Below are 27,548 nucleotides of genomic sequence, written 5' to 3'. Positions count from 1 at the left end.
AAAATTCGACAAGATACTCTTAATTTTGTTAAGACCTGTGAAGTTTGTGCTAGATCTAAGAACCTCATCGGAAAGCCTTCTGGGTTATTGGAACCGTTGCCAGTTCCACCGCGGCCTTGGTATTCAGTGTCTTTAGATTTCATCACGGATCTACCACTAGATAAGGGGTGTACATCAGTATTGGTTGTAGTGGATTTACTCACTAAAGAAGCACATTTCATTCCAATGAAGGGAGAGGTTACCGCTGATAGTTTAGCTCACAGTTTCTTACAAGAAGTAGTTAAACTGCATGGAATTACCAGTCAGGTCATCTCAGACAGAGGGTCTCAATTTATTTCTAAATTTTGGAGAGCTTTCTGTAAGAGATTGGGAGTTGAGGTATGTCTATCATGCGGTTACCATCCCGAAACCAATGGGCAAGTGGAAAGGATAAATCAGGAGTTGGAGAAATATTTGAGATGTTATCTACAGACAGGGGAAGAGTGGGTAGATATGTTGTGGGTGGCAGAATTTGCATATAACAACTGTAGTAAGGATGCCACCTCAATGTCTCCATTTTATTTGGGACGAGGTTTTCATCCTCGTTTTCTTAGTATAGAGATCGATTATGATGCTGAAAACCCGGAAGTGGAAAAGAGACTAGAGATCATGAAAAGAAATTTGGAGAAGGCAAAAGGGGTGTTGGTGGAGAGTAAACAAAAATATAAAAGATTTGCGGACCTTAAAAGAAAGACTAGTCCCCAGTATAGGGAGGGAGATTTGGTATGGTTATCAACCAAATTTTTGAGAATTAAGGGAAGAAATAAGTTTTGCCCTCGTTTTGTAGGGCCGTTTGTTGTTGAAAGGGTGATAAATCCAGTGGCTGTTCGCCTTAGATTACCAAGACATATGAAAACTCATCCAACTTTTCATGTTAGCTTGTTGAAACCTGTGGTTAAAGGAACTAGATTGACACCTACTCCTTCACCAGTTGTATTTGAGGAAGATGATTCAGAAGAATTTGTAGTTAAGAAAATTCTGGACTCTAGAATAGTGAGAGGAAAGCTACAGTATCTCATATATTGGGAGGGTTTTGGTCCTGAAGAACGCACTTGGGAGAAAGCAAGTGATGTACATGCTCCTCATTTGGTTGAAAAATTCCATAAGAAATTTCCATTGAAAAAAGGCCCAGGGACTGGGCGTTAGAAGGGGGGTACTGTCAGGTACTGTTAGGATACAGTGGCATATTCTGAGACATTAGGTCTGGGGAAAATTAGTATAGAAAGGTTTTTGGAAGTTATTATGAGTTTAATTTTAAAACAGCCAATTTTGCCCTTAACATTCATTGCAGTCTATGGAGAATGCCCCAAGCCAAGATGGAGGTCCTCAGTCTAAGTTCTGATTGGCTGGTGATTGTTTATAGGGAAGACAGTGAACATTCTAAACTGCCTTTCATCGTCTTTGCCCAGCTGAGAGGTCGTGTATTAAGCTGCTCCTGCTTAACTTGTTCAGGGGTTTCAAGTTTCAAGCGGTCGAGCGGCTTATTTGGAAAAGCAAACAGGAATCTTGCGGAGATTCATTTTGGCACTGAACAGGAGTAAGAAGATTTCGAGTTATCCAAGAAGAAAAAAGTTTCAAAGACTCTTCACAAGATAAGTCCTTTTAAAACTCAAGACTCTTTCTATAATGTCATTGTAGAAGATTTAATCTGATTTTCAAGTTCATATGAAAAATATTTACTAAGAACTATATTGCTGTCGCATGTTTGGCTTTGCTACGCTACGTTTTCTATCAAGCGCGTGGTTTTTCCGTTAACAGAAGCCTGCGCGTGAGAGTCTTCGCTTGAGTATCTAGCGCGAGCTCTTTGGTGTCGTGTGATACTCTTGTGCGTGTGTTTTTTCTACCCGCGGTTGGATTTCCGCGCGTGTGCATATTGTTTTAAGCGCGTGTGGATTTTTCCCGCTGTTCCGACTTTAGCGCGTGTGCGTGTGATCGCATCTTGGACTAAGCGCGTGTGGATTTTTACCCGCGGTTTGTCGTCAGCGCATGTGCGTGTGCTCGCATCTTGGACTAAGCGCGTGTGGATATTTCCCGCGGTTGAACTTCAGCGCGTGTGCGTGTTTTCGTTTAATCGCGTGTGGATTTTTTCCCGTGGTTTCGACTTAGCGCGTGTGAGTGTTTTCGCATTTTGGACAAAGCGCGTGTGGTTTTTTTCTCTCGCGGTTCGATTTCAGTGCGTGTGAGTTTACTCGCTCCTTGGATAAGCGCGTGTGGTTTTTTCCTGCGGTTTAATCTACAGCGCTTCAACGATCTTCACTCAGTTTGGATCCCTATGCGAGTTCAAGAGATTTCCACGTGAGATTTTTGACGCAAGTTTCAAGAACTGTTTATTTAAGTAAAAACACTCTAAAAAGAAATTAATAAGAAGAAATATAAATACTTTCCAGAAACACTAGAACTTCCATTTACTTTTAATGAACTTAAGACTTTGTTCAAGCTTCTTGAGTTTAAAGAAGATTACCTGCAAAGTTAATTTCACATTCATGGACCTACTAAGAAGGCTGAATGATCGTTGAGATTCAAGTCAACTAGTAAGGAAGTCTTGTCAGCTTATCACTTCTCTGGGCATTTTGTAGAGAAGTTCCAGGTATGGTTTTTACTTAATTTGGTAAAGGATATTGATACTTAAGGTTAGTATAGTGCCTCATGAATAACAAGGTGTATTATATGTTTATGTTTTACCACAGGTGAAGAACCAGCTAGTCTTAGCTTCCAGCCTGGTGTTTGTTAATTTGTCCCTTCCCCCTTTCCCCTGGAAGTGAGGTAAACTGAGCAGTTTATAGTATCAGCTCAGAGTGCCACATTTTGGGTGGATTGTCGGGGGCTCAGCAGCTTCTGCAGACACCAGGATCTCAGCCTGACATTCCACTGCATTTCCCTATCTACAGAGGCCCCGACATCCACTTAAAACTCTCACACCATAACTCAACAAAGGTCATAGCGCTTGCACATACGAACCCAGCGCACACCAGTACTCAACAAATTCTTTCATTCCATTACTGTAACTCAGACAGGCCTCACATCACAGCTGCGCTTTGTAAATGTTGTTTCTGACATGAGTAATGCAATCACAATACATTACATGAACTTATACATCATTACATGAAAACACATTTCATCTGATGAGTTCTTATCACTTCCACTTCCATTTCCATTTCAAAATTAATGAAAAGCTGTTAAAAAACGTGTTCAAAACTGTGTGATGGAAAACCTCTGAACTATTAGATCTCGGCAGTTCAATGGCATTCCCCCTGCTCAATGCTGGCACTAGCGTTATATAAAAGTACCTGGTGTGGGGCGCACGGCCCTCTCTGCCTGCACAAATCACTGCTGTCAGTGAGTGCAAATTGTGGGGGATGTAGAATCCCGACTGTTGTGCTCAGCAGTCATTGGCGGTCTTCCTGATTTCAGGTGGTCGTGCCGTATCTTGGGGGACTGGGTGTCCATTAGTACTGACAAAAGATAGTTTGGATGGTACATTCTCTTGCCCAACCCGGCTGCTAAAGCATTGAATGGGCTGCTGTACACACTGAGACTAGTGGACATATGGAGAGTAATGTATCCGCAGGACTGAGGGTATTCGCACTACACTGCCCCACAGAGCTTATATACGAGATTACATGTTTGTGGGAGAGGAGACAATGCATGAGTTTACACAAGCCAAATAAAAAGCGATAGTCCTGTCCAACCATGCCCCACTGGTTACCACATGGCAAATACTACCCCTCTGTCCCCCGAGCCATAATTCCAACCTGGAGACTCAGGGTGGAAGCTATGAAAGATGCTGGGTTCCGGGAACATATAATGGTGGAAATACAGGAATATTTTAAGCACAACACTGGCAGTGTAGACTCAGCTGGTACACTGTGGGAGGCCTTCAAGGTGGTGGTGCGGGGAGCGGCGATGGCCAAATCTAAAGGGCTACAAGAGGTAATATTGTGTGATCTACAAATGTCAGAAAGTAAATTAGAAGCTGTAACGGGGCGCCTGAGGAAGCTGGAGAGGTGTCCCGCCTTCAGCAAGAATGTAGGGGGCATTGGGAAAGGCTGGGCAATCTTAGTTATAAAAAATACATAGATTGCCAACATGCAGAAGAGGATTGTTGGCTTGGTTGTACAAAAGCCAGACCGGACGTCAACCAGTCCGAGCAGTGTGGGGAAGTGACGGGAGATTACGAGAAACACAGGAAGATGTGAATTAGTTTTTTTTTCGAGTATTACAAGAACCTCTACTAGGAAACCACGGAAGAGGAAGTAGTAGATATACAGGAAACGTTGATGGAGTTAAACTTCCCCAAGCTAAGTGTAGAGGAGAGGGACAGATTAGAGGTGCCAAATACGATTGAGGAACTAGAGAATGTGATTAGAGATCTTCCTACTAACAAAGTCCCCGGGGCGGATGGGCTCCTCAGTGAATTTGATAAAGAATACAAGACAGGCATCCTTCCTCCACTTCTGGCGATGCTGAACAAAGCCCTAGAACATGGCAGGTTACCTGGGTGGTTGAGGGAGTCCATAATCATTCCCCTCCTCAAACCTAATAAACCAGACACAGACTGCAGATCATACAGACCCCTATCCTTGCTGAACCAAGATGGTAAGATCCTCAATGCAGTGATGGCAATACTGCTGAGGCCCGTGATAAGTAAACTCATCCACCCGGATCAGACAGGATACGTCCCACATAGGAACATTACTACCAACCGGAGAAGATTACATCACATAATAAATCACAGAAATAGGGAAACACATGAAGTGGCGGTGGTATTACTCGATGCTGTGAAGGTGTTCGACTCAATTAAGTGGCCCTGGCTGCTGGCTGTTCTGGAGGGTTTTGGAATGGGTCCCTTATACATAAGATGGGTGAAGTTAGATGGGTGCCACTGTTTCGGAACAATGGCAACTGGGTAGAGGTACGAGACTGGGGTGCCCTTGGTTCCCAAAGCTCTTTATACTGGCGTTAGAACCGTTAGCGGCCTATTTGAGGACGGAGTTTGGGGAGGTGGGTATAATCACATCAGATGCAAAGCATCTGATTAAATTGTATGCAGATGACATGCCCCTGTATCTTACGTACCCGGAGCAGAACTTACAGTATGTCCTGGATGTGATGGCACGATATCCCCTAGTGTTAGGAATAATGGTGAATCCCCAGAAATCAAGTTTGTACCCCTTGGGGGAGTACAAAGGGAAGCCCATACATAGCTTACTGGTGCTACTGATTAAGTGAGAGTTAGCAACATTTAGGTACTTGGGAGTGGATATATATCATATCCCAAGGTGCAACATAAGCACAACACAGTTAAAGCAGTGGATAAGATTGAGAAGATCATGTCTTTCTGGGCGAAGCTGCCACTGTCTATGATGGGGCGTGCAGCACTACTGAAGATGGTGGTGCTAACCAGACTCCTACATTACTTTACCAATGTCCCTTTTGCGATCTCAAAGGTCTTTTTTAATAGACTATATAGTGTATGCAGGAGCTTCATATGGCATAAATCAAGAAATAGAGTGGTGTTGTGGAAGCTCCAGAACTCATACGAACAGGGAGGCATAAGGCTGCCTAATTTTGAGATGTACTTCATGGCTAGTCAACTATAATTTGTGGCCAAATGGTTGTCGGACGAAGAGACGTCAGAATGGTGGCTGCTCGGCAGGGTGGGTGTGCCGTTCTTCCTGAAGGAAGTCACATGGATACCAGATTTGTATAAAACCAGTGTGAACCTGCTGTTGCGCCTGTGGTGTAGTATGTGGCACAGAGCAAGACGTCTGCTAAGGGGGGATAGCACTGTATTCCCCGCAGATACCACTGGTTGCACTGGGAGGGGTGGACAATCAGACTAGGAGGAGTGTCCGGAGGAGCTGGGATCCCATGGGAGTAGCCACAGTGGGAGATGTACTTAAAGAAGGAACCCCCCTCCAAGTATTCAAGTAGTTGGTAGCAGACACAGGAATACATAGAGGGCAATACATTACATACGCCAGACTTTTGAGAAGCCTTAAGCGGAGGTGGCCGGATTCGGTCATGCCCTTGCAGCCGGATGAAGCGACGGAATAATTTTATGATGTCTCAGAAGGCCGGCATGAGGCGTCATGCATATATGAGATATTAATGTCCAAGGTGGGTGGGGAAACAGATCAGATTAGACGGAAATGGGAAGCAGACCTTGGGGAACCATTGTCGGATGAGGGGTGGAATAGAGTGAAACACAAGACTTCAGCAAATCCAGATGTACGTGATACATAGAACATATCTGACCTCGAACAAGATGGCCAGATTTAGCCAGACAGCTGTTCAGAAGTGCCCCAAATGTGGGGAGGTGGATGCGGATTTGGTGCATATGTTTTGGGCGTGCCTGGAAATTAGCAGGTTTTGAAGAAAGCGAAAATTACCCTAGATGTGGAGTCACCCAAGGCTTGTCTGTTGGGGGGGTGCCCGAAAACCAAACAGGCTAAGCACGTAAATAAACTTAAAGACTTAGCATACATACTGGCAAAAAGGAGAATAGCAATGGGTTGGAAAGCTCAAGCAAGACCTGTGGCATGGGTGTGGCGGAGTGATTTGTTGAAATGGGCCAATGCAGAGACCACAGTGTGACAGGAGGCGTCCAGCAACGAAGGGGAACAGGGGAGAGTGTGGTTGGGGCATGGAGACTGCTCATAGCTGACTTGACGGCCTCCAAACGGAAGTCTCAAGAAGGGGTAGAGATCCCTGCACACTAAACTACCGCGGATATACAAGAAGTGGACAATGAATAGGGAAGGATATTAAAAGTGTGATGTAGACATGGATTGAGAGGGAGGTGGGAGGTGGGCTAGGGTGTTGTTACGTTATTTCATATATGTTGATTGATGATTAAACAGTATTTAAGATGTTTATGTTCAAAAATAAAAATTGTTTTTTTTAAAAAAACAACATCCAACAAAAGCTTCTGGGAATATAGGTTCATTGTGGAATGGAAAGGGGAAGTACTGTGTCTCTCTCAGGGTCACCCTTTCCCCATTCCCAAGGACCCTCCACCTGTGTGATCCTCCCTCGCTTGTCCACCTTCCTGGTCAGGATCCAAGAGCGATGCCCTTTCTCTGGCCACCTAAATAGGGGATTCAAGGACAGTAGATGTGAGGACGCCCTTAGGTTTCTCACAGTGCACTGCTGCAATTTAACACATGAGAGCAGGACTCTAGCTGCATTTTACCAGTTACTTCAAATCATAAAATGTAATTTTAATACTTTCTTTTAAACTTTTAAACTACTTAAAATATTTATTTGCAATATATTACAAACTGCATATTAGTGATACCTTTTCATCCAATCAAATTCTACATTGACTATATGTATTAACAACGGGAAGATCTATTGCATTACAGTAAGCAAGAGGCCAAGGGCAACATTACGTTTAGCAGTTTTTTGGGGTAAACCTGATAAAATATCGCCAAATGCAATTACTGTTACCACCACTTGATCCTGTGGATTTATCGTGGGATTACAAGTGGTGGTAGGTGTTGTAAATCAATAGGACACCATGGGGATATACGCAGAATTACCGTTGCCGTAATAATTCTGCCGATTTTGCCATTTTTGGGCAGTAAGGTGGAGGATTTACCTCCAACCTTTTGCTGGAGGAAAATCCTCCACCTTACCAACCAATTTGCAGTACGGCGGTGCAGAAATGAGGCTGTAATGCAGCTGTAACATTGCACAATATTTTCCTGCCCCAAGTATTACCGGGGATGATGGAGAGGCCATACATTTTAAGGAATGAAATTCCCCCTAACACATGAAAAAAGGATTTGTAAGACACCTCAGAGTTCTGTGACCTAATAAAGGAACTCAGCCATTGGCCTCCATCCTCCTTTTGATCCCGGAACTCCTTTGTGGCTTGAAATATCCTTATAAGGTAAGTGGTACTTTAACCCAAATATATGCCTCACTCTGCACATAATACATAAACTTTTCATGCAGGTGTTTTATGAACATGACATTCCAAGGTTTGAATAATCGAGCCAAGATGTCGTCTTGTACAAGCAGTCTTGAGATAGGAGCTGTAAAAGTGATATTTGGAAATGTGTTCATTTACTTACTGGAACATCATACGTCTCATGGAGAAGCACAACTCTATAAGAGATAAAAATACTAAATTAATGTTGTCGAAAAATCAATTTTTAGCCAAGCTAAACAAATAACATCAATTCTTCTTGGGTGAATTCTAATTAAAAGAACACATTATTAATATGTATACATATTCTGCGCCCTGTTAAGACACAAAAGGAAACAAGTGAAAGCTTTACATCAAGTCCCAAACTGTGCCAAGTGGGCGAACAGAGTGAGAAAGCTCAACCTTCTGGCAAGATAGCTTCAATACATGTATAATAACATGCAGCCAAAAAGCGTGCACTACAGTACACTTTTCATAAATTATGAATTAAAATGATATTGTTTATACAGGCAGTTCTGAACAAGAGCACATGAAATATTCCAAACACATCACCATCATACCTGATAGATTCATCTGAAGCAGCAAGGGACCCTTCAAAAAAGTAGGGAACAACTTGATGTACAGCACATAAATGTTCATCTCATAGGAGATAAGGTGATTTATACATATTGTGCACCATGGGAACAAAACGTCCACCCTGAATATTCGGATCTATGTAAAACTAACATATTTTTACTCTCAAGAATTATGGTTGAGTTTTTTTTTTTTACCGCATTTTTTACTGCAAGACGCCACTGCACCCTCCCTCATCTCCTCTCTCCACCCAATCCTTCTAAATACCTGAGCCCTACTTTGAGAAACAAGAGGGTGTCTCACCTGCTAGACCCCAGGGATCGCTCTCTCTCTCAGATGGCCAGGGCCATCGCCTTTGGATTCAGACCCTGGGGGTGGACCCCTGGGTGAGGGGTCTTCAGGGAGTGGGAGTGAGGTAGCCGATGGTGAGATGTGTTATTCCCCCCTTTTTTGTTCAACTATCCCATCCTATTTCGTAGGATTTTCCTAAGTCCCTAATCCCCCTCCCCCTTTATACACAAGCACTGGGCCGAGGAAGAGGGTGACTAACAGTAACCAGACTAACTCTCTCACATCGTACTGGACATGTCCCGTTAATCGGGTCAGGCAAAGTCAGGCACTTTACACTAAGTGCATACTGCAGATAGCAGTTAACTCTCCTCACACAAATAAAAGGCAACACCTAAAGACACACTCTGAGCAAGGCAGAACACGAGTACAAGTAGAACTTCCGGAACAAAAGCTCCCCTTCTGAAGCAGAGCAACAGACCAAGGGACGAGAGCAGCATGCCGAAAACCCCAAGGGTTCCCTACTGGAGGTTGTTGCCTCCAGACCACCAAAAAGACAAGTGGAGAAGGCCAGATCCCACAAGTGAAGATTTCATTGTGTTTCGTGGATGCCAGTGACCCTCCCGGGTGAACGGCAGAGTTAGAGAGGCGAAGCCAAGCCTGTGGTCCAAACCTTGACTCGTGAGTTGAAAATAGCAAATCAAGAAAGAAGAGCACACAGCCAGGGAGTTGGCAAGCGACCTGAAAGACTGGTGTGTGTTAAAGCGAATGAAGTAGCAACATTACATCACAAGTGAAGGCTGCACGCGTGTGGATGAGACACGAAGAAAGGCAGACCTGTGAATGAACTTTGAAGTAAAAGGCAGCTGTGAGATCAGCGATACAAAGTAGCAGAGTTGTCCAGCGAAATGATGTAGCACATTCTAAAGTCTCTGCGAAAGGTACATTGAGTGAAGCAAAGCGAAATTGAATTAAGCGAAAGTGAATGCAAACCTTTCGTCGAAGTGGTCCTGCAGTAGTCTGTAAGAACCATGCACATTCGAAAGTCTTTGACACCTGGAAGGGATCCGAGCCCAAGTGAGGGAGACCCAAAGTACAGTAAGCTTAGGGAAGGGAGCCCCGGCAAGTTTGTGTTTAACTGTGACATGAGAGGTCTGAGCCTGACAGAGGGGGACCTTTGAGAACTTTACATTGAAATACAGTTTTGAAAAGTCAAGAAAGAGATTCTAACGTAGAAAGCCCAGCGGGTGTCAACCCACGGTGTGGAACTGCTTAGAGTGTTAGAAGCGGAGCCAGAGTGTGTCATCCTACCTACAAGGACAGCCCTACTCTGTGAGGTTTAACGTGAGGAGGAGAGTTGGTTCAGCTATCTTTATTCTTTTGAACACTGATTTTTCCTTTGCATACATTTCTCCTTTGTACACTTTTTGTGCAAGAGATAGGGCAGGCATTAGGTTTTGTTAGCATAGGCCATTTTGATTTGACGGACTCCACAAGGACTGTTTTGTTTATTGTTTGATGGTCGAGACTACTCCCATCTTAGTTATAGGGCAAACTAGGAGTTTCTCCGACCCCAACATTTTCAATAGAGGTTTTACAAATTGTATCCATTGTGTCAGTGTCATACTTGTGATACCATACCTTCCCTACACTACTGCCATCTACTTATTTGCAGTAGAAAATGTGGTAACAAATGTGGTAAAAATAAATGTGACCATTTTACTTTCCATTAAAGTGGTGATTACCGAATCTTCCACCAGGATAAAAAGCAACCGTTTGAATTACTATTTGAGGGGATATAATATCCGCCTCTTGTGCTGTGTTAGTGAAAATGCATACCTATATTTGAATATATGAAAAACAACTTTTCTATGAAAGAATTACGTGTACTACATTTACAAGGTAGTCTGAAAACATTGTAAAAGCCAAAATTACGGTTACTACAAACACTCCATTACATTCTTCATAAAGATCATCACACTACACCGTTACCTCCACCCTTGCCTCAACGCAATTCTTATTAAATGAAGTCCCCCTGCCTTCCCAGACAGAAAACAGCATAGTGGCAAAAAGAATCCAGAATATTCTTCTACTCTCTAAGGGGAGTATGAAGGCCTTACCCTCTTAGACTTCTGTCTGTGTTTTTCTGTCTCATTGCAGAGACCAACAAAGAGGCTGGGGTCAGGTTGTTGCCAGTTCAAGTTTCATGCTTGAAAAAGGTAAGAAGGGGCTCAGAGGAGGTTGTGCTTTTGCAAACTTCCAACGCAAAGCTTCTCCCCCACCTTTCCTTCATCACTGGCTATGCTGTTGCATGTTTGGGGGTCTTTCCTATCCCCCAATCTCTATATAGGCTGCACTGCTGTGGGCCATGCAGAGAGAGTATATGAGGTCACACAATAGTGGATTTTAATATGTGAGCAGATTTGCCCCTTAAAGTCGTGCTGCTGTGGTGGGTCGCAATTTACAACACGCATTGACAATATCAACAGTTTTGGCTTTTTTGTAGGCATGGGAAAGGCATTTGCCATTGCTTAGTGGAATTAACTGGTCATTGATGGTAGCAACTGCAAAATGGTGTGTACACCTGGGCATATGATGCCTAACACTGATACGCAAGCCAAAACTGTTAGCTTTGCCAATGCGTGTTTTTAAGAAAACTGCAGTGAAGGACATGCATACGGCGTATAAATCGAGTAGCTAAATGCAGATCTGGTTAAGACATTTTTATGACACCAGTAGTACATTTACAGCTCTAATTAAATCATTAACTATGAGAAGAGTGCTTTGAAAAAACACTGTCAGGCACTTCATACACAAAGTTTGATGGTAAGGCTTGATAAAGCCAGCTCAAAGAGCTACCAGGAAGATGTGTTTTGGGCAGGGAGGGGCTGGAAGTGAGTGGGAATGGCCATAGCGATAAGCATGGCCATGAGCAATCAATGGGTGGGTAAATAACCAAACAACACCTACAAGCTTTCTGTCCCTCCTCATATGCCATTTCTCCCTAGCTGTATTCTCATGTAATAGTTTCAGCACTTAGTAGCCAAAACAAACTAAAAACAAGACTGCAGCTTTTGGACACACCAGACAATCCCTGCTGATCCTGGTGGGTTCCACATCTGGCTTTAAATTATTTGATTCCTGGGGGTAGTTTTCTCTCTTACCTTATAAATGCTGTCAGATCACATGTAGGTAAAAGGTTATTCCACTAGTAATGTTCAAGCATATTGTGCACTGAGTGTAATGAGCTATCAACAAACACTAGGCTAGAACAGTAATAACCTTTTTTGGTGCAAGTGAGATGTGCTAGTGCCCTTCCTGACTTGTGCCAAAAAAGTGGCAGCCCAATTCACAAAAGGCATCTAAAGAAGCGCATTCCTACAGATGCTCTTATTTTGCCCTATGCATTCATGCAAGTAAGGGGGTGTTTCTAGGCATTTTAAAGTGCATTCCGATTTCACAAATGCGAACAAGGATAATCCCCCTGTGCCTTTTGAACCAGGTTCAGGGGGAGGTGCAAATCATGACCCTGTCATGATTCTCTTTCGAAGTGGGACATTTCACAGAGCCGGGCCCATCAATGCCCGTCTCAATAAAATGTGCTCCCAGCAACCAAATGGTTGCTAGGAGCCTGTTATACATTAGTGCAGGAGGATGCAGAGTCTTACTAATGATTGCAAAGGGACTGGGCAGCCCATCTTTGCTCCTGATCCAGCCACTCCAGAAATGCCCAGGTGACCTTTAGGAATAAGGTGACCTGGGCATTTCTGAAAGCACCGCAAATGAAACGCCTTTCATTAGCGCTGCTTTTGTGAATATAGCCCACTGTGCTTTTCTCTGTTTTTCCTCTGTTTGCAATGCATTCAGTTAATGAGTGCTGCCTCTGGTTGTGAAGCACTAACAGACACAGATGGTGCATTTCTAGGCTCAAGGAGTATAACATAGGATCTCTATTGCTAAGGACCTCCATTCCACTTGTAACCCACATGAGGTGCATCCATGTTTCAGCCTCCACCAAACCATCCACAAAAGCCACTAGGACTTAGCCTGCAGACTGGTGTCTGCACAACGGTGAGTGGTGCTACCTTTGGTCTATCCACGTTGTCTTTGGATGTGTGGCACCGCCCAGCAACGACCCCCTTCCCCGCCATTTTATCTCGCTGTTGCACGGGCAACCTGTTGCGGCTCCTTTAGCTTGGTGATGGTGCCGACCTTGTCGGGGTCGGGGGTCATGCCGTCTGTTGAAAAGATGTGTCCAAAAATGTTTAACTTGGACTTACTGAACCGACACTTGTCAATGTTGAGGGTTAGGCCTGCCGCCTGAATTGCTTTGCAAGTAGCCAGGAGTGTGGCATTGTGGGCTTCTTTGGACGCACCAAAAATGAGAATGTCATCACTGTAGTTTAGTGCTCCTTGGATTGGTCTTATTATCTGTCGAACGGCTTCCTGAAAAATCTCAGCCGCTGACGAGATTCTGAAATTCAACCGTCAGTATCGGTATAGCCCTTCATGGGTTGCGCCGTTGTTATTCCTCTTTATTCGGGATGTAGCTCTAGTTGGTGGTAGCCCTGTATTAGGTCCAGCTTGGAGAACATTCTGGCGTTGTTAAGTTGCACAATCATGTCCTCTATGCATGGTCCGGGATGTCTCTCCCTCTGGATGGCAGTATTGGCCACCCTCATGTCGACGCACAAGCGCAGCCTCCCGCCTTCTTTTTGCACGATCACTAGTGGGGGATACCCATGGGGTCAGCCCTGTAGCTGGCTCGATGATGCCATCCTTGAGCAGCTGATCGAGCTCTCTGGAGACCGCCTCTTGGAGATGGAATCTAACGCATCTGGGATGTTGCGGGACCGGCCGAACTGATGGGTTGATATGTAGCTTTATCTACGGGCCTTTTAGCTTTCCCGGGCATGTGCAGAGTTGGGGGAACCTCTCTATGATGTCCTGTTTGGTGATGAGCTTGTGAGGGAGACCAGTCACAATGGCTCTCACTGCGTCCTCTCTCTTGTGGGTGACGGCAGCTGACGTTATCACATCGTCCACACCAGAATTGATGTCGATGAACCCCAGGCATGAAGCAGTGTAGTAACTGAGAAGACATCGATCTTTAGTGGGGCTACGGATGACATGGATGGTTGTGTCTGTCTGTCGTCCTTTGAGAAGGAGGCGCCACTTGAAGTGGCCTACGGTGTCATGGGGCTTTGTCGTGCCCCACTGGAAAATTCGAGAGTGGGTCATCTCCAGTGTTGGTCTGTCCGGGATTCTCAAATATTCTTTCTCCCCCATGATGTTGACGGTGGCGACAGAGTCTACTAGAAATTGGAAAAGGCTGTTGCCCATCTTGACTGGGATTTTCGGGGCCTCCTTGACTTCTTCGCTGTCTCAGATGAGGCTGACAAATTCGTCCTGTCCCAATTCGTCGTAGCGTGGCGTGCCTGGGTGGGGCATGAACATGTACTGGCTGTCCTCTTCTGGGTATCCTTTAGGGGGCCCGTCATATTCGTCCATCAGGCGGGATGGTTGTTCCTGGTATCTGTAGTCTTGTGAATAGTCTTGGTATTGGTACTCGTCTACGGAGCAAACATACCGCCGTTGGTTGGGCTGGCAGAACCTGTGTTGACGGTATTGTGGCTGTGGTGGCCGGTACGGCATCCTGGTGGGCCCCTGGGATCTCGGGGTAGGAAAAGGTCTCCCTTCCCTGCAGACAGATTGGAAATGCCCCTCCCTCCACAGTTGGCGCCTCTTTGGGATAGAGCTGGGCATGACCCAGAGTGTGGGAAGGCCATGCCGCATCGGTAGCACTGTCTCTGTTGTCAGGGCCCTGGTACGTTGAATTGTTTGTAAGGTGTGGCCCTGCGAGTACTTGCTGGGCAGCAGCAATGAGTTCTTTGTTGTCATGCTTTGGTGCCGGTGCTCCCGTCATTGAGGCAGCTTGGGCATCGACCCTCTCAATGATTCTCTCCAGTTCACTGACCTCTGGGATTGTGAGGGGCTTTTTAGCAGTTGTTTCTTGAGAGTGGGCGACAGGCAACCTTCGATGATGCGCAGGCGTATGGCCTCGTCTAAGGAGAAGGCATCAAACTGGCAGTGGGCCCCCTTGACCCTCAGACGTGTTATATATTCGTCCACGGTCTCTTAGGGTTTTTGTGTGCACTGGCTGAATAGGTATCTCTCGTAATCCCTGTTCGGTTTGATGAGTAGTCTGTCAAGAGCGGTGATCAGGGAAGCAAAGTCTGGTTGATCTGCTGTAGGGATGGTCTTGACGATTGTTTTGATCCCCCTGCCCCCACTAGATTGAGAAAAACGTCTCGCAGTGCGGTGAGTCCCCTTCTCCAGACCCCTCCCCTTCTCCAGACCCCCTTACGAAGTGGTAGAATTCTCCAGCCACTCGGTCCACCGTGGGCCTTTGTTGGCTTGTGGAGTCATTGAGTATGGATGGGGCATGCGCAGCTTGACAGACTTCATGCTGTGTGCTGGAGTGGGAGAAGCTGGCTCACCCATGGTGGTCAGTGCGTCCTCTCAACAAGGTGATTTCAATGAAAGTCTGAGGTTGGGTCCCCTTCACGGTGCAAGGGTTCAGCAGTGGGCGAAATATGGGGGCTACCCCGTGCCACTTGTGCGTGGGAATCACTAGGATCAGTAGTGTGGGTCAACACCACGAGCCCTGGTCTCAGGTAGGCCTGTGCAACAGCGAGATAAAATGGCGGGGAAGGGGTCGTTGCTGACGTCCAGTCCTTCCTGGGGATGGCAGGATACTGTGCGAGATACATCCCTCATTATGCCTCACTTTCGCCTGCCCCGTCATTGGACACAGTTGCAACGGCAGCCGACCCGAGAACCTCGTTGGCCCTCAGCCTCATGACGAACAACAGATGGAAAGATTACCGTTGTGCAACCCTTACTCACCCGGAGGTGTGCAAAGAGGAGATGGAAAGACTAGCCAGAGTACAATCCGAGTTGGCTGTCAAAGACCGCAACATCCTACTTAGGGGCTGCTGCATCGTCATCCCTGCAGCACTCAGGGCTGAGGTAGTTCAAACGGCCCACAAGGGTCACTGGGGAGCAGAAAACACCAAAAGGCAACTGTGCTGCCATGTGTGGTTCCCATTTTTGGATTCACTGGTCGACGAATGGATCAAGAACTGTCTGACCTGCCAGTGCACCGCACCAGCGGAACCTCCGATTCCCCTGCAGCCAACACATATCCCGGAGCGGCCATGGGAGCAAGTCGCGGCTGACTTCTAAGGACCGTTAGAGTCAGGGGAGTACTTCCTCCTCCTCATCGACGAGTATTCACGGTTCCCCATCGTAAAGAAAGTGGCCACCACCACATTTCCTCATGTCACAGCCATCCTAGATTAAGTACTCAGTGAATGGGGCATCCCCAGTGATCAAGTCTGACAACGGGCCGCCGTTCAACAGCCATGAGTTTGAGGCACTTGCGAGGCATCTAGGGTTCAAACACCTCAAGATAACCCTGAGATGGCCCTAAGCGAATGGGATGGTGGAGCGATTCATGGCGTCAATAAAGAAGACTCTCCAAAAGGCTCGTATAGAGGCCACCAACCCTCATCAAGCCTTGTGCCGGCTTCTGAGCAACTACCGCAATACCCCTCACGAAGCCACCAACAAGACCCCGGAAGAACTGATGGTAAGTTACGATGTGCACACTCGCATCGTGAGAGATTCCTCGACCCCCGGCGCAACAGAAGCTGAAGTTATTCAGAGGGATACAGAGGTGAAGGAGAAGACGAAGCAGGAGTCAGATCTGAGGCACCGAGCAGTGCCAAAGGACTTCCAGGTCGGAGATGAAGTTCTTGTCCGACAGCCCATGATCAGGAAGACAGATTCACGATATGCCCCGAAGCCCATGAATGTCACTGCCGTAAAAGGGACGATGGTGACGGCCCAAAATGAGGACAGGGAGATTACGAGAAACAGCTCTCTGTTCAAGCATCTTGTCAAACGAGAGGACAGTGAATCGCCTCTGCCGGAGCCAGACCCGTGGGCAAAGGAGCCGCAAGATGACTTTTGGGTCCCGTCTAGGGAGGACCCAGGTCCTGGCTGGTCGGGTTACGAACCCCCTGGAGTGGTAGAGGCACCTGAAAGAGGCGGCAGACCTCAACGGGTGACGCGCAAGCCGTCACACTGGGTCGAAGAGTGTTAAGCCGGACGTTTGAACATTTGACCGGGGGTGGTGTAACTGCCCACTGTTCCTTTAAGTTATCAGCCCCTCTGGTGGGGACGTGTTCACGATGCAAGGGGAAGAGGAGAAGTGTTGGCGTTGTGCACCAGTTCCTGTTTGTAGCTAAATAAAGAAGGTTGGTCCATTTCCATCTCTGACTGTGCATCCTTTGTGTATGAGTGTTGCATGCTCAGTCTGGGCAACAGCCCCCACCACCATTCTACAGCAGGTAGGCCTGCATTGTCGCAATGCCTGAGGTGCACATAATTTTTTCATGAAATTGATCACTGCTGCATGCCAGGGAGAAGCAATCACCTGCAGCCCCTCACCCTCATGAGCGCGCCGTTGTGCTACTCATAAGCAGCATTTACGGGCCATTCTGAGCATTAGGGTTCACTTTCCAGCATGGCTGCCACATTTTTCCAGCCCTTTGTTGCCTTTCCCTGCATTAGGCAGAGGCCTCTGTGATTGGCTTGCCCTGCCTTTGTTTCAGCCAACCACTAAGCCGGCAGGCGAATGCTGGCCCACCAGCCAAAGGCCCACTTCTCAGGTGCCAGAACGGTGTCTGGGGACTGCCTGCACTCCCCCCTCACCTGGAGCACTCAAGCGCAACCTGAACTAGCATAATTTTTTCACTTCCATAACAATGGGTTAGTTCCCGCCAAATGGACATATTCCTACCCCCTTTGACTTCTCCATCGCTCCTGTCCCCACGCTTTCAGCCTGTGATTGTACTGTGTTCCCACCCACTGTTACAATTTGAATGTAGTTGTCTCACCCACTGTTCCTATTTGAATTTAGTTGTGTTCCCACCCACTGTTCCAATTTGAATTTAGTTGTGTTCCCACCCACTGCTCCAATTTGAAGTTGGTTGTGTTCCCACCCACTGTTCCAATTTGAATTTAGTTGTGTTCCCACCTACTGCTCCAATTTGAAGTTGGTTGTGTTTCCACCCACTGTTCCAATTTGAAGTTAGTTGTGTTCCCACCCACTGTTCCAATTTGAATTTAGTTGTGTTCCCACCCACTGTTCCAATTTGAATTTAGTTGTGTTGCCATCAACTGTTCCAATTTGAATTCAGTTGTGCCCTCGTGGTTGTATTACATGCTTTTTCTCTTGTACTTAGTTGGCCCACTGACTGCACTGTGCAACTCTGCCTCGTTGTTCCTATCCTGACCCTCACCCCCTGCTTCTCCCCGCCCCTCTCTCTCTACATCACCCATGGCGCTCTCTGTTTCTCCTATCTTATCCAACTGTTTCTCCATTGACTATCCTTCCCTCCTCACTAAGTCTGGCAGGAAGAGGTTCAAAAGGAATATCTTGGTCTCTAACCCTGGTCTCTCTATCGCTGACACTTACACTAGCGCTTCCTCCAGACAAAGTCTCACCGACATACTCTTTGTCGTTCCCTTGCCAGACCTATGGACTCTTCATATGGTCTCTGCGCTCTCTCCTTTCTCTTCTTCTCCCATTAATGGTGGCACCCGCTGGGAGGCCCTCCTAGCTCCCTTCGACTTTTCTAAAGTCATAATTAAAGTCTACCTGAATGGCACCGTCTTAGTCCAAGGCCCTCAGGCCAACCTTCTCTTCTTTGATAGACGCTTCCCACGCTTAATCAATTTTCTTTCTTCTCCTGCTGTCCCTTCTCTCCCCTCTTCGGTGTCCTTGCCTCCCCATCTGCCTCTTCCTTGGCTACCTTGCACTCTCCTTCTTCCTCTCCTGACCCCCCCTCGGGCTCTGTCTACACCTCCTTTCACAAACGCCGCACGGCGTACTTCTGATCTGTACCCCTCCCCGGAAGTCCTTCAAGGATGGCAACTTTCTCCATATTGCCACTGTCAACTCTCGCTCAACCATCAAACACTCCTCTGACATCTGTCGCCTCCTGAAAGAACTTGACCTCGATGTCTCTGACTAAACCAACTTGTCCTCACATGATCTGTAAAAATGTCCCTTACACCTACCTGCACTCTCACAATCCACATTATCTATAGACCCCCAGGTGCCATTTCTACATTTGAAGAGGATATCACAACACTGCTGGCTCATAATCTGAAACCACACTCGAACATGATTATCATGGGTGACTTTAATTTAGGATTAAATGACCCCCAAGACCTGAATGCCACCCTCTTAGCAAACAACCTAGAAGCCCAAGGCTTCACACAAAGAATCACAGCACCAACACATGACAAAGGGCGCACCTTGGACTGGCTAGGTGATATTAATTGTACTATCACCATCCAGTCCAATATCCCCTCACCTTGGTCCGATCACAACATTACCTCATTCACTACCAACATTAACTCTAAGGTACTAAATAAGCATTTCCCAACTATGCTGGCCCCTTCGAGAAACCTCAAAAATGTCAGCCGATATAAAATGTTTCCTCTACTCTCACCTAAACTAAACACTCTGCACTTGGTTAGCAACCCATCGAACCTAGTTAGCCTTTATAACAAAACCATGATAGCAGCGATGGAGATAATTGCCCACTAAAAAGTAAAAAATCCAAACCTCCGGCTGACATTAACCTTTGGTTCACCCCGGAACTTAAAGCCTTACGGGCCCAAAAAAAATCTGCAGAAAACAAATGGATCAAATCCCCATCTCAAAAAAACAAAACCTTGTTCAAAACTTTAGCCAACGAGTATAAGCTCGAAACTATCAAATCCAAAAGTGCAGTCTATAACCAAAGAATTCTCAATGCCCAATCTAATACCAGAGAATTATTCACTGTTCTTCGAGAATTGGAATCTCCAGTATCTACCATTGACCTTACGATCAAAGACACACACTGGTGTACCAAAATCCAAAACGCATTGGTGGATAAAGTCGCACTCCTACAATGCAAAATTGAACAGAAAAAAAACAAACTTAATCTCAACCTAACCCCCCCAACCAGTCACCTTCCACTAGACACCTCTGAAGTAACTAAACTCTCCTTCCTTCCACTCTCTACTCTACACACAATTAACATAATTAAAACTTTAAAACCTTCCAGATGCAAAGGGGATATCTGCCTGGCAACCCTGGTAAAAGATTGTGTACTGGAACTTGCCCCTTTCATAACTAATCTCATCAATAATTAATTTGTGACCAACACAGTCCCCAATGACTTAAAAACAGCCTGGATTCTACCCTTACTCAAAAAACCCATGCTGGATCCCAATATTCCAACTAACTATCGTCCGATTACAACTGTTCCCTTCTTACTTGAATATATTGGATCGCTCAGCCTATCGGCAGATCCAAAAACACCTCGAAGATAACCACCTTTCTGGTCTAAGACAATCAGGTTTCAGACCAGGTCACTGTACGGAAACAGCCCTGCTTGATCTGAAATCACAAATGGATCAGTACAAGGACAACAGAGAATTATGTATCCTACTATTACTAGATCTCTCTGCTGCGTTTGATGTAGTAAATCATGACATCCTATGCCAACATCTAGACACAGCAGCCCAATTCTCTTCAAATGCTATAAATTGGATCAGGTCATTCTTATCTAATCGATCCATGAGAGTCTTTTAAGAATCTGCAGCAGCCACCCCCCAGTCCCGGTAACATGCGGGGTTCCACAAGGCTCTTGTGTTTCACCTACTCTTTACTACGCATTTACCAAACTTTTATTTGACAAACTGGACAATATGGGTATCTCGTATACTAACTACGCAGATGATACCCAGATTCTAATGCCTATTACAGGATGCTATGACACAGACACAAAAAACCTAAACAAACCTAAACAAAATATACCTCGCCAGACACAAATGATGCCTTAATGATGAGAGGACAGAGCTTATCATCATTGGAAACAAAACAATAACCTCACCCCACAGTACAAATCATTCATCATTGATGGCAATACCATCCCAGTAGCCAGTGAGATAAAAACTCTCAGAGTCTACATTGACTCTGCCCTCACTCTAAACAGACAAGTCAATGTAGTAGTCTCCTCGGCTATGTACACGGCCAAACTAATAAGAGCTAATCGACCTTTCCTCTCTCCTGAAAATACCATCAAATTGGCCAGAGCATTAATACTATCAAGGATAGATTATTGCAATTCTCTCTTCGCTGGAACCAGCGTTAGAAACATAAAAAAAGCTACAAGTACAAAACAATGCCATAAGAGCTATTCTAAACATCCCTAGACACAACCATAGCTACGCTACTAGAAGGAACACCCATTGGCTTCCTGTCCAGGACAGAATCAAATTCAAAATTCTAACCATGACGCATAAATGTATGGCGAAGAAGGCGCCTTAATATCTCAGCAACCTTATTAGCAAAGCCAATTCTAACAGACCAACGCGGAGCGAAACACAAATCAACTCAGCATACCTAGATTCAAGAGATTAAAAGCAGGAGGCTCCAGTTTCCCAATAATAGCTCCTAAACTATGGAACGCTCTTCTGCACCAACTCAGAAATGATCAATTAAATTGGTCCTTCAGAAAAAAACTTAAAACGCTCCTCTTTAGCTCTGACATCCAGCAATAATCTACTGTAACCTCTACTTCCGGGATGACAAGGTCAAATGTAAATATTGTATTGTCTTATGCAGTCCTGCCATTGTTATCCTTTGATCATGACTCAATTACGATGTTTACTGCAATATCTGTAACAATGTATTCTTTTTTAAGATATGTCAAAAGGTAACCATCTTTCGTAAGACTACTATCTGAGCGCCTAGATGCCTCTGTGCTTCGCGCGCTGTACAAATGCTAAAATAAAATAAAAAATAATAAATGGTTCACTGCCAGCTCTGTTACGAGTTTTGACACTCTCCTTCCGGACGGCTAAAAGATCCTCTCCGCACCCAGATCCACCCCGTCCGGAGGGGGTGTAGCCCTGACCTTCCCTGAGTGGATTCCTTTCCTATGCAGACCTACTCAAATGCCTTCTCTGCAGCCTCTCTCTCTCTCTCCTGGGCACTCTCTGTGGCTACCATCTATTGGCCACCTGGTCAGATCACCTCCTTTCTCTCTGAGTGGGTGGACCTCTCCTCCTCCCTCCTGGCCTCAACCACTCAACTCCTCCTTCTTGGTAACTTCAATATCCATCTGGATGCTCCCTGTTCCTCCTCTGTACTCTTTTGTGACCGCTGTGATTCTCTCTCTCTCTCTATTCTCCCCACTGGCCCGACTCACTCCACAAGGCATATGCTGGATGCTCTGATCTCCTCCGACCTCCTCCTCTCCATGTCTCTGATCACTCCCCTCTCCTGGAGTGATCACTCCCTCCTTCCCTCCCATCTCTCCCTCTCTACCCCTCAGGCCAAGCCAACTCCAACACTGCCACCTACCTTCTCGGTCATCCGACCCATGAAACGTGTGTCAGTGAGACTTTCGCCACCACTTTCTCTCCTACTTCTCCTCCGGCTGACTCACATCCTGCCACAGCCCCTGCCATGCTCTACTCTTCTATCTCTGATACTCTGGATGCTCTTGCCCCTGTCATGAGGATCCGCTTGAACCCCAAAGCCAAATGCAACTCTTGGTACGACTCCCACCTAGCAACCCTTAAACGTGAGTGTAGGGTGGCTGGGAGGAAATGGCAGGCTTCTTGTACATCATCTGACAAACTGGCCTGTCGCCTGCTCCAAAGGCATTACTAGCTCCTTGTACAAACTAAGAAGAGAGCCGACATCCAAGCCTGAGTCTCTGCGATCTCTACCAACTTGGCCAAACTCTTTAAAATCTGAAAGGAGCTGGCCAACTCTACTGCAGTCTCTACCTCTCCTGTCACCTGCTAGGCCCTTTGCACGGCCCTTGCCTCTCATTTCATCTAAAAAACCCAGGACATCCTATCCAACCTCCCGTACTCTCCTCCTCTACCCCCTTCTCTCTCCTCTACCTCTGCCCCTACTACAGCTGCCCCCTCTCCCGCTTTCTCTTCCTTTCCTCTTTTCTCCCCCGATGAAGGTTTCTAGACAAGTCCAATCTATGAAAGTCTCATCAAAAAAGGTTCTTCCCTGTTGTCAGAAACCATCAAGGACCACATTGACACCCTTGGTCCAGCTCTGGCCAACTTCTGTAACCTCTCCTTCGCCTCTGGAGTCTTCCCCTCCCCTCTGAAGCACTGTCTTGTGCACCCATTTCTCAAGAAACCCACAGCTGACCCTTATGCCCAGCTAACTATCACCTGATCTCCATCACTCCCTTCTTGGGCAAACTCCTGGACAAGCTGGCCATCTCCCAGCTTAATCTTCATACCGATTATGTTGGTTGTCTACATGACCATCAGTAGGGCTTTAGAGCTGCCAGAAGCACAGTAACTTCTCTCCTGAACATCCATGAAGACCTTCTTTCCAACCTTGACTCTAACATCCCCTCTGTCCTTATCCTACTCAATCTCTCTTCTGCCTTTGATACGGTCAACCATGACATCCTGCTCAACCGTCTCTGTAACAACCTGGGCATCACCGAGCAGGCCCTGGCCTGGCTGACATTTTTCCTCTCTGATCGACCCTGCCATGTCCAACTTTGGTTCCTTCCTTTCCTCGATCTCACTCTCCACCTGTGGTGTTCCGCAGGGGTCTCACCTCTCTCCCTGGCTGTTCAACCAATACCTGGCACCCCTTGCCCACCGCATTGCCGCGCTCTGCTTCAACTTTCAGTGCTATGCGGATGAAACCCAGCTCATCTTCAGGCTTCCCGTCGCCACCTCCTCTCCTTCTTTCATCTCTGACTGTCTGTTTGTTATCCAAGAGCGGTGTGCCGCCAATGATCTCTACCTCAACGCCAGCAAGACTGAGATTCTCCTCATCGGCACACCTGCACCCTCCTTTCCTGTCACTCTCTGGCTGGCCTCCCTTGGCCATCTTCCTGCTCCCACCTGTGAGTCTAAGAACCTTGGGGTAACCTTCAGCTCCACACTCTCCTTTTTGCCTCACATCTCTGATGTTTCCAAGAAGTTAAACTACCAACTGTACCTCCTCAGAGGTATTCTTCCTTTCCTCTCCTTCCCACAGAAGCTTACTGTCTCTCGAGCTCTGGTTCTCTCTAGGCTTGACTATTGCAACAGCCTCTTTCTAAATCTGCCTGCTTCTACTCTCCACCCTCTGCAACTCATCCAGAACAGGACTGCAAGACTTGTCCTTGGCCTCAAGCCCTGGGATCGTATCTCTCCAGCCCTGAAATCTCTGCATTGGCTCCCAGTAGCTGCAAGGATCAAATTCAAGACCCTTTGCATTGTCCACAAGGCTTTCTGGGGCCTGGGTCCAAAATACCTTCAACTCTCCCTCTGTAAATACCATCCCACTCGAGCTCTTCGCTCCTCCACCTCCAACTCTCCAAGGGTCAGTCGCTTCTCCAAGCAACGAGTAAGGGGTAGATCTCTTTCTCCGGCTGGGGCCTCCCTCTGGAACAGCCTCCATGCCACTCTAAAACTTGAGGAAAACCATCTCCGGTTCGGGAAGCACCTCAGGACCTTCCTCTTTGCTTCTGCCTTTGCTCTTCCTCTCACCTGCTGATATGTCTGCTTCAATACCCTGCACCTGGTTACCCTCTGACTTCGGGCCCAGGTCTCTGCCAACCCATCCACCCATCCTGGCAACCCCTGCACTTGGGTCTGTATCTGTAACCCTACAGTCCCCTTACCTGCACTTATCAGACACCCCTTGTCTGCGCATTAAACCATGCACTTGCCCCCCTGCTGGCTGCACTACTAGTTGCTGTTGTTTTCATCCCTTGCTTAGCACTTTCCACTTCTCCCCTCGCCCCTGCACTTTCTCACTTCCCTCTCCCCTGCACCTCCACCTTCTCAATGTCACTGGGCCTTGTACGTTTGTTGTTTTATCCTCCCTTGTTTCCCCTCCATTGCCCGTCGCGCTCTGAAACACTAGTGTATGAGCGTGATACAAATAAAATATCATATCATTACCTTGGTAATGTCTCAAGGCACGCTAGGAAAAGAAACTGTAACAAAGCCAGAACATTCTGGCCTCATTACAAGTTTGTTGTAAACATTAAAAGTGCTGGTAATTCTGTTTACCAGCACTTTTATGTTCCTGCAAATTACAAGTAGGCAGAAAAACTGTTGCTGGTAATACCAGTGCCAGATACTGGACATTCCGGAATTACCGGTTTACAGCTGCTGGGGCTGGAGTACCAGCAGTGGCAACAGGAGGCCAGGGAGAGAAGGAGGAAGATGCTGCAGATGGGGATGCAAGTGGCGAGGAGGAGGCGCATTGTGAACCCTCGCACAAGAGCCTGTAAGGGAGGCATGGTATCAAAGTAAGACAGACATAAGTTATCACAGTTCAAGGGTGTTTATTGAACTTTATAAGGGGTGTGAAAGACGCCTATCTAAACCTAAATCTAAGATAGGAGCAAGCTCCAATCATCAAATAATAATAATACAGTCCTAGTGGAGTCAATAAAAAGGGTCTAGCAATTGCCAATACTTACCGCTATCCTACAAATAGTGTGGGATAATGTTTGCGAAATAGAAAGAAGTGTTCACAAAATGATAAGTCAGGATGTTCAGGCCATTGGCATCCCTTACGCACGTTTTTAGCACAGGACAAGGCGGGTCACTCCAGCAGATCACACTCTTTGGCTTTTTCGTCATGAGGTCACAATTCCTTTTACCAACATCAGGGCCTTCTGTGCCCAAGTCTCTTACGTTCAAAGTCTTTTGCTTCAGAGGGCCTGATTTACCAAAAACAACAGAAGAAGTTCCTTTCTATATATTCAAGTCCGCCGATTAACTCTTCATCCTTGATCCCCCTGAGCCGGTCTCAGATCCTTTTGCTTCCCTCCGTCGGGTTCAGACCAACTTTAGTTCACAGGCATTCCTCAGTCGGGTTCACATTTGCCACAGCAATAACTTCTCGGGTGACATACGGTTCACCCAGGATCCCCCTCTTCCAGGCTCAGATACCATTTTATATAATTAGTCCCCCTCAGCCAGGCTCAGACCAATTTTAGTCCACAGGCAATGGAAGACTTTCAAATGTGCACAGGATTTAACTTAACCCACTGCAGGACCACTTCGATTTCACAGTTCATTAATTCTTACACGCTCAGTTGGATACCAAACGGAGACCTTCGAGTGAGCACCCACGTGGTGCCAGACCACTCTGTATCTGGTACCTATTTCGGTTTCATTAGGTTCAATCGCATACAAGTTTTCTTTCTTCATACAATGTTGCTCCATGCAACCTTGAGATTAACACAGTCCGGTCTGCTATCAGTTTCTCCAACTCACCGGCTGTGCTGAACTTGCTGGCGTTGCTTTGCTGTCTGAGTGAAGGACAGTACCACAGTGGTAATTGCTTCTCCCTGCCATGGCTATAAATGCGAGAGGGCCTTGTGTACTTTTGACACACACTGCACCGTTCGTCAGTGGCAATTCCCTGTCTTGTTTCTTTTCCTCAAGGGCTCTTGAAAGTCACGGTCCTTGCCTGAAAAGGGTACGGGCAGTTCCCTCCTTGTCGCCATTTCTGGTCTCACCGCCTTTCTCCTCGGTTTAAACTGCCATCTCGGAATTGTCGGTTCCTTGTGCGGTTTTCCTTGCTCAGAGTGTGCATTCGTGCTCCGCCTTTTATCCGTGTGGGGAAGTGTGATGGAAGTCAGGTGTGGGTAATTATCAGTAATTGCCTGATTCTGCCTGACTCTTGTGTTGGGACATGTCAGTTATACCGCTCTGGTCTTAGTCCACTCGCGATGAACTGTCAGTGAGAAAGTGTTTGTGTCAGAAAAGGAGGAGGGGGTTGAGCTTCTAGGTATCCTACTTGGTAGGATGGGGAAAAGGTGTTATAGGGAAGGGGATATCGCATCTCACCATTCAGAGTCGCACTTACACTCCATGAAGAACCCTCATTCAGGCGATCCTCCCGCACTGGTCCACCCCCAGGAAATGGATTCAATAGCGATGGCTGTGTCGTGGACACCAGGGTGACAGATCGCCGGGAACTAGCGGGTGAGACACTTTCAAGTTTCTCGCAGGCCACACCATGGACCCTCACGCACACACAAATCATAACCCTGTACCGCCTTGACAGGGAGACCATCAGAAAACTCCTCACCCACATCCAGAAGGACATAGTGAGCAGGATCGGCATCAGGACAGCCATACCACTGCTGGTAAAGTTGGTGTCCTGCACTTCCTGGCCTCTGGCACATTCTGTCACTCTGTTTGCCAGCTGCATGATATATCTCGGTTGCATACTCCAGAGTGTGGGTGCAGGTGCTGGAGGCCTTCCAGCACCATGTACACCAACACATTGCCATCCCAACCACCCTGGCACAGCTCAATGCCACCAAAGCCTGGTTCTATGCCACTGCATGCATGCCCAATGTGGTGGCAGCATTGGATTGCACACATGTGGAATTGGTGCCCCCTCATGTCTCAGAGGTCTACTGGAACCAGAAGCAGTTCCATTCCCACAATGTCCAGGTGACCTGTGACGCTAACCTGACTATCACGCACTGCTGTTCCCAGTTCCCAGAATCAACCCACAATGCTATGATCTTGCGTAACAGTACCCTTCCGGCGTACATGGCGCATCACA

At 46.7% G+C, this 27,548-nt stretch overlaps 1 protein-coding gene across 8 annotated transcripts in view; it reads right to left on the bottom strand.

Annotated features, from left to right (window-relative positions):
* LOC138565957 (uncharacterized) overlaps nucleotides 1-27,548 on the bottom strand; it is a 1,066,445-nt gene that overhangs the window by 941,239 nt on the left and 97,658 nt on the right. For all 8 annotated transcript variants that reach the window (XR_011301733.1, XR_011301735.1, XR_011301734.1 and 5 more), the window contains exon 3: nucleotides 8,121-8,154. Coding sequence is in view for 4 of the 8 variants with exons in the window: in XM_069643053.1 (XP_069499154.1) it covers nucleotides 8,121-8,154 (34 nt within the window). In the remaining 4 variants the exon portion in view is untranslated. The remainder of the gene's footprint in view (nucleotides 1-8,120; nucleotides 8,155-27,548) is intronic.

This window comes from Ambystoma mexicanum, chromosome 2p (genome assembly GCF_040938575.1).
Source record: "Ambystoma mexicanum isolate Mex_15411 chromosome 2p, UKY_AmexF1_1, whole genome shotgun sequence".
Taxonomy (NCBI): domain Eukaryota; kingdom Metazoa; phylum Chordata; class Amphibia; order Caudata; family Ambystomatidae; genus Ambystoma; species Ambystoma mexicanum.
Note: the sequence above shows the minus strand (reverse complement) of the source record. Positions and strands in the feature narration are given on the sequence as shown.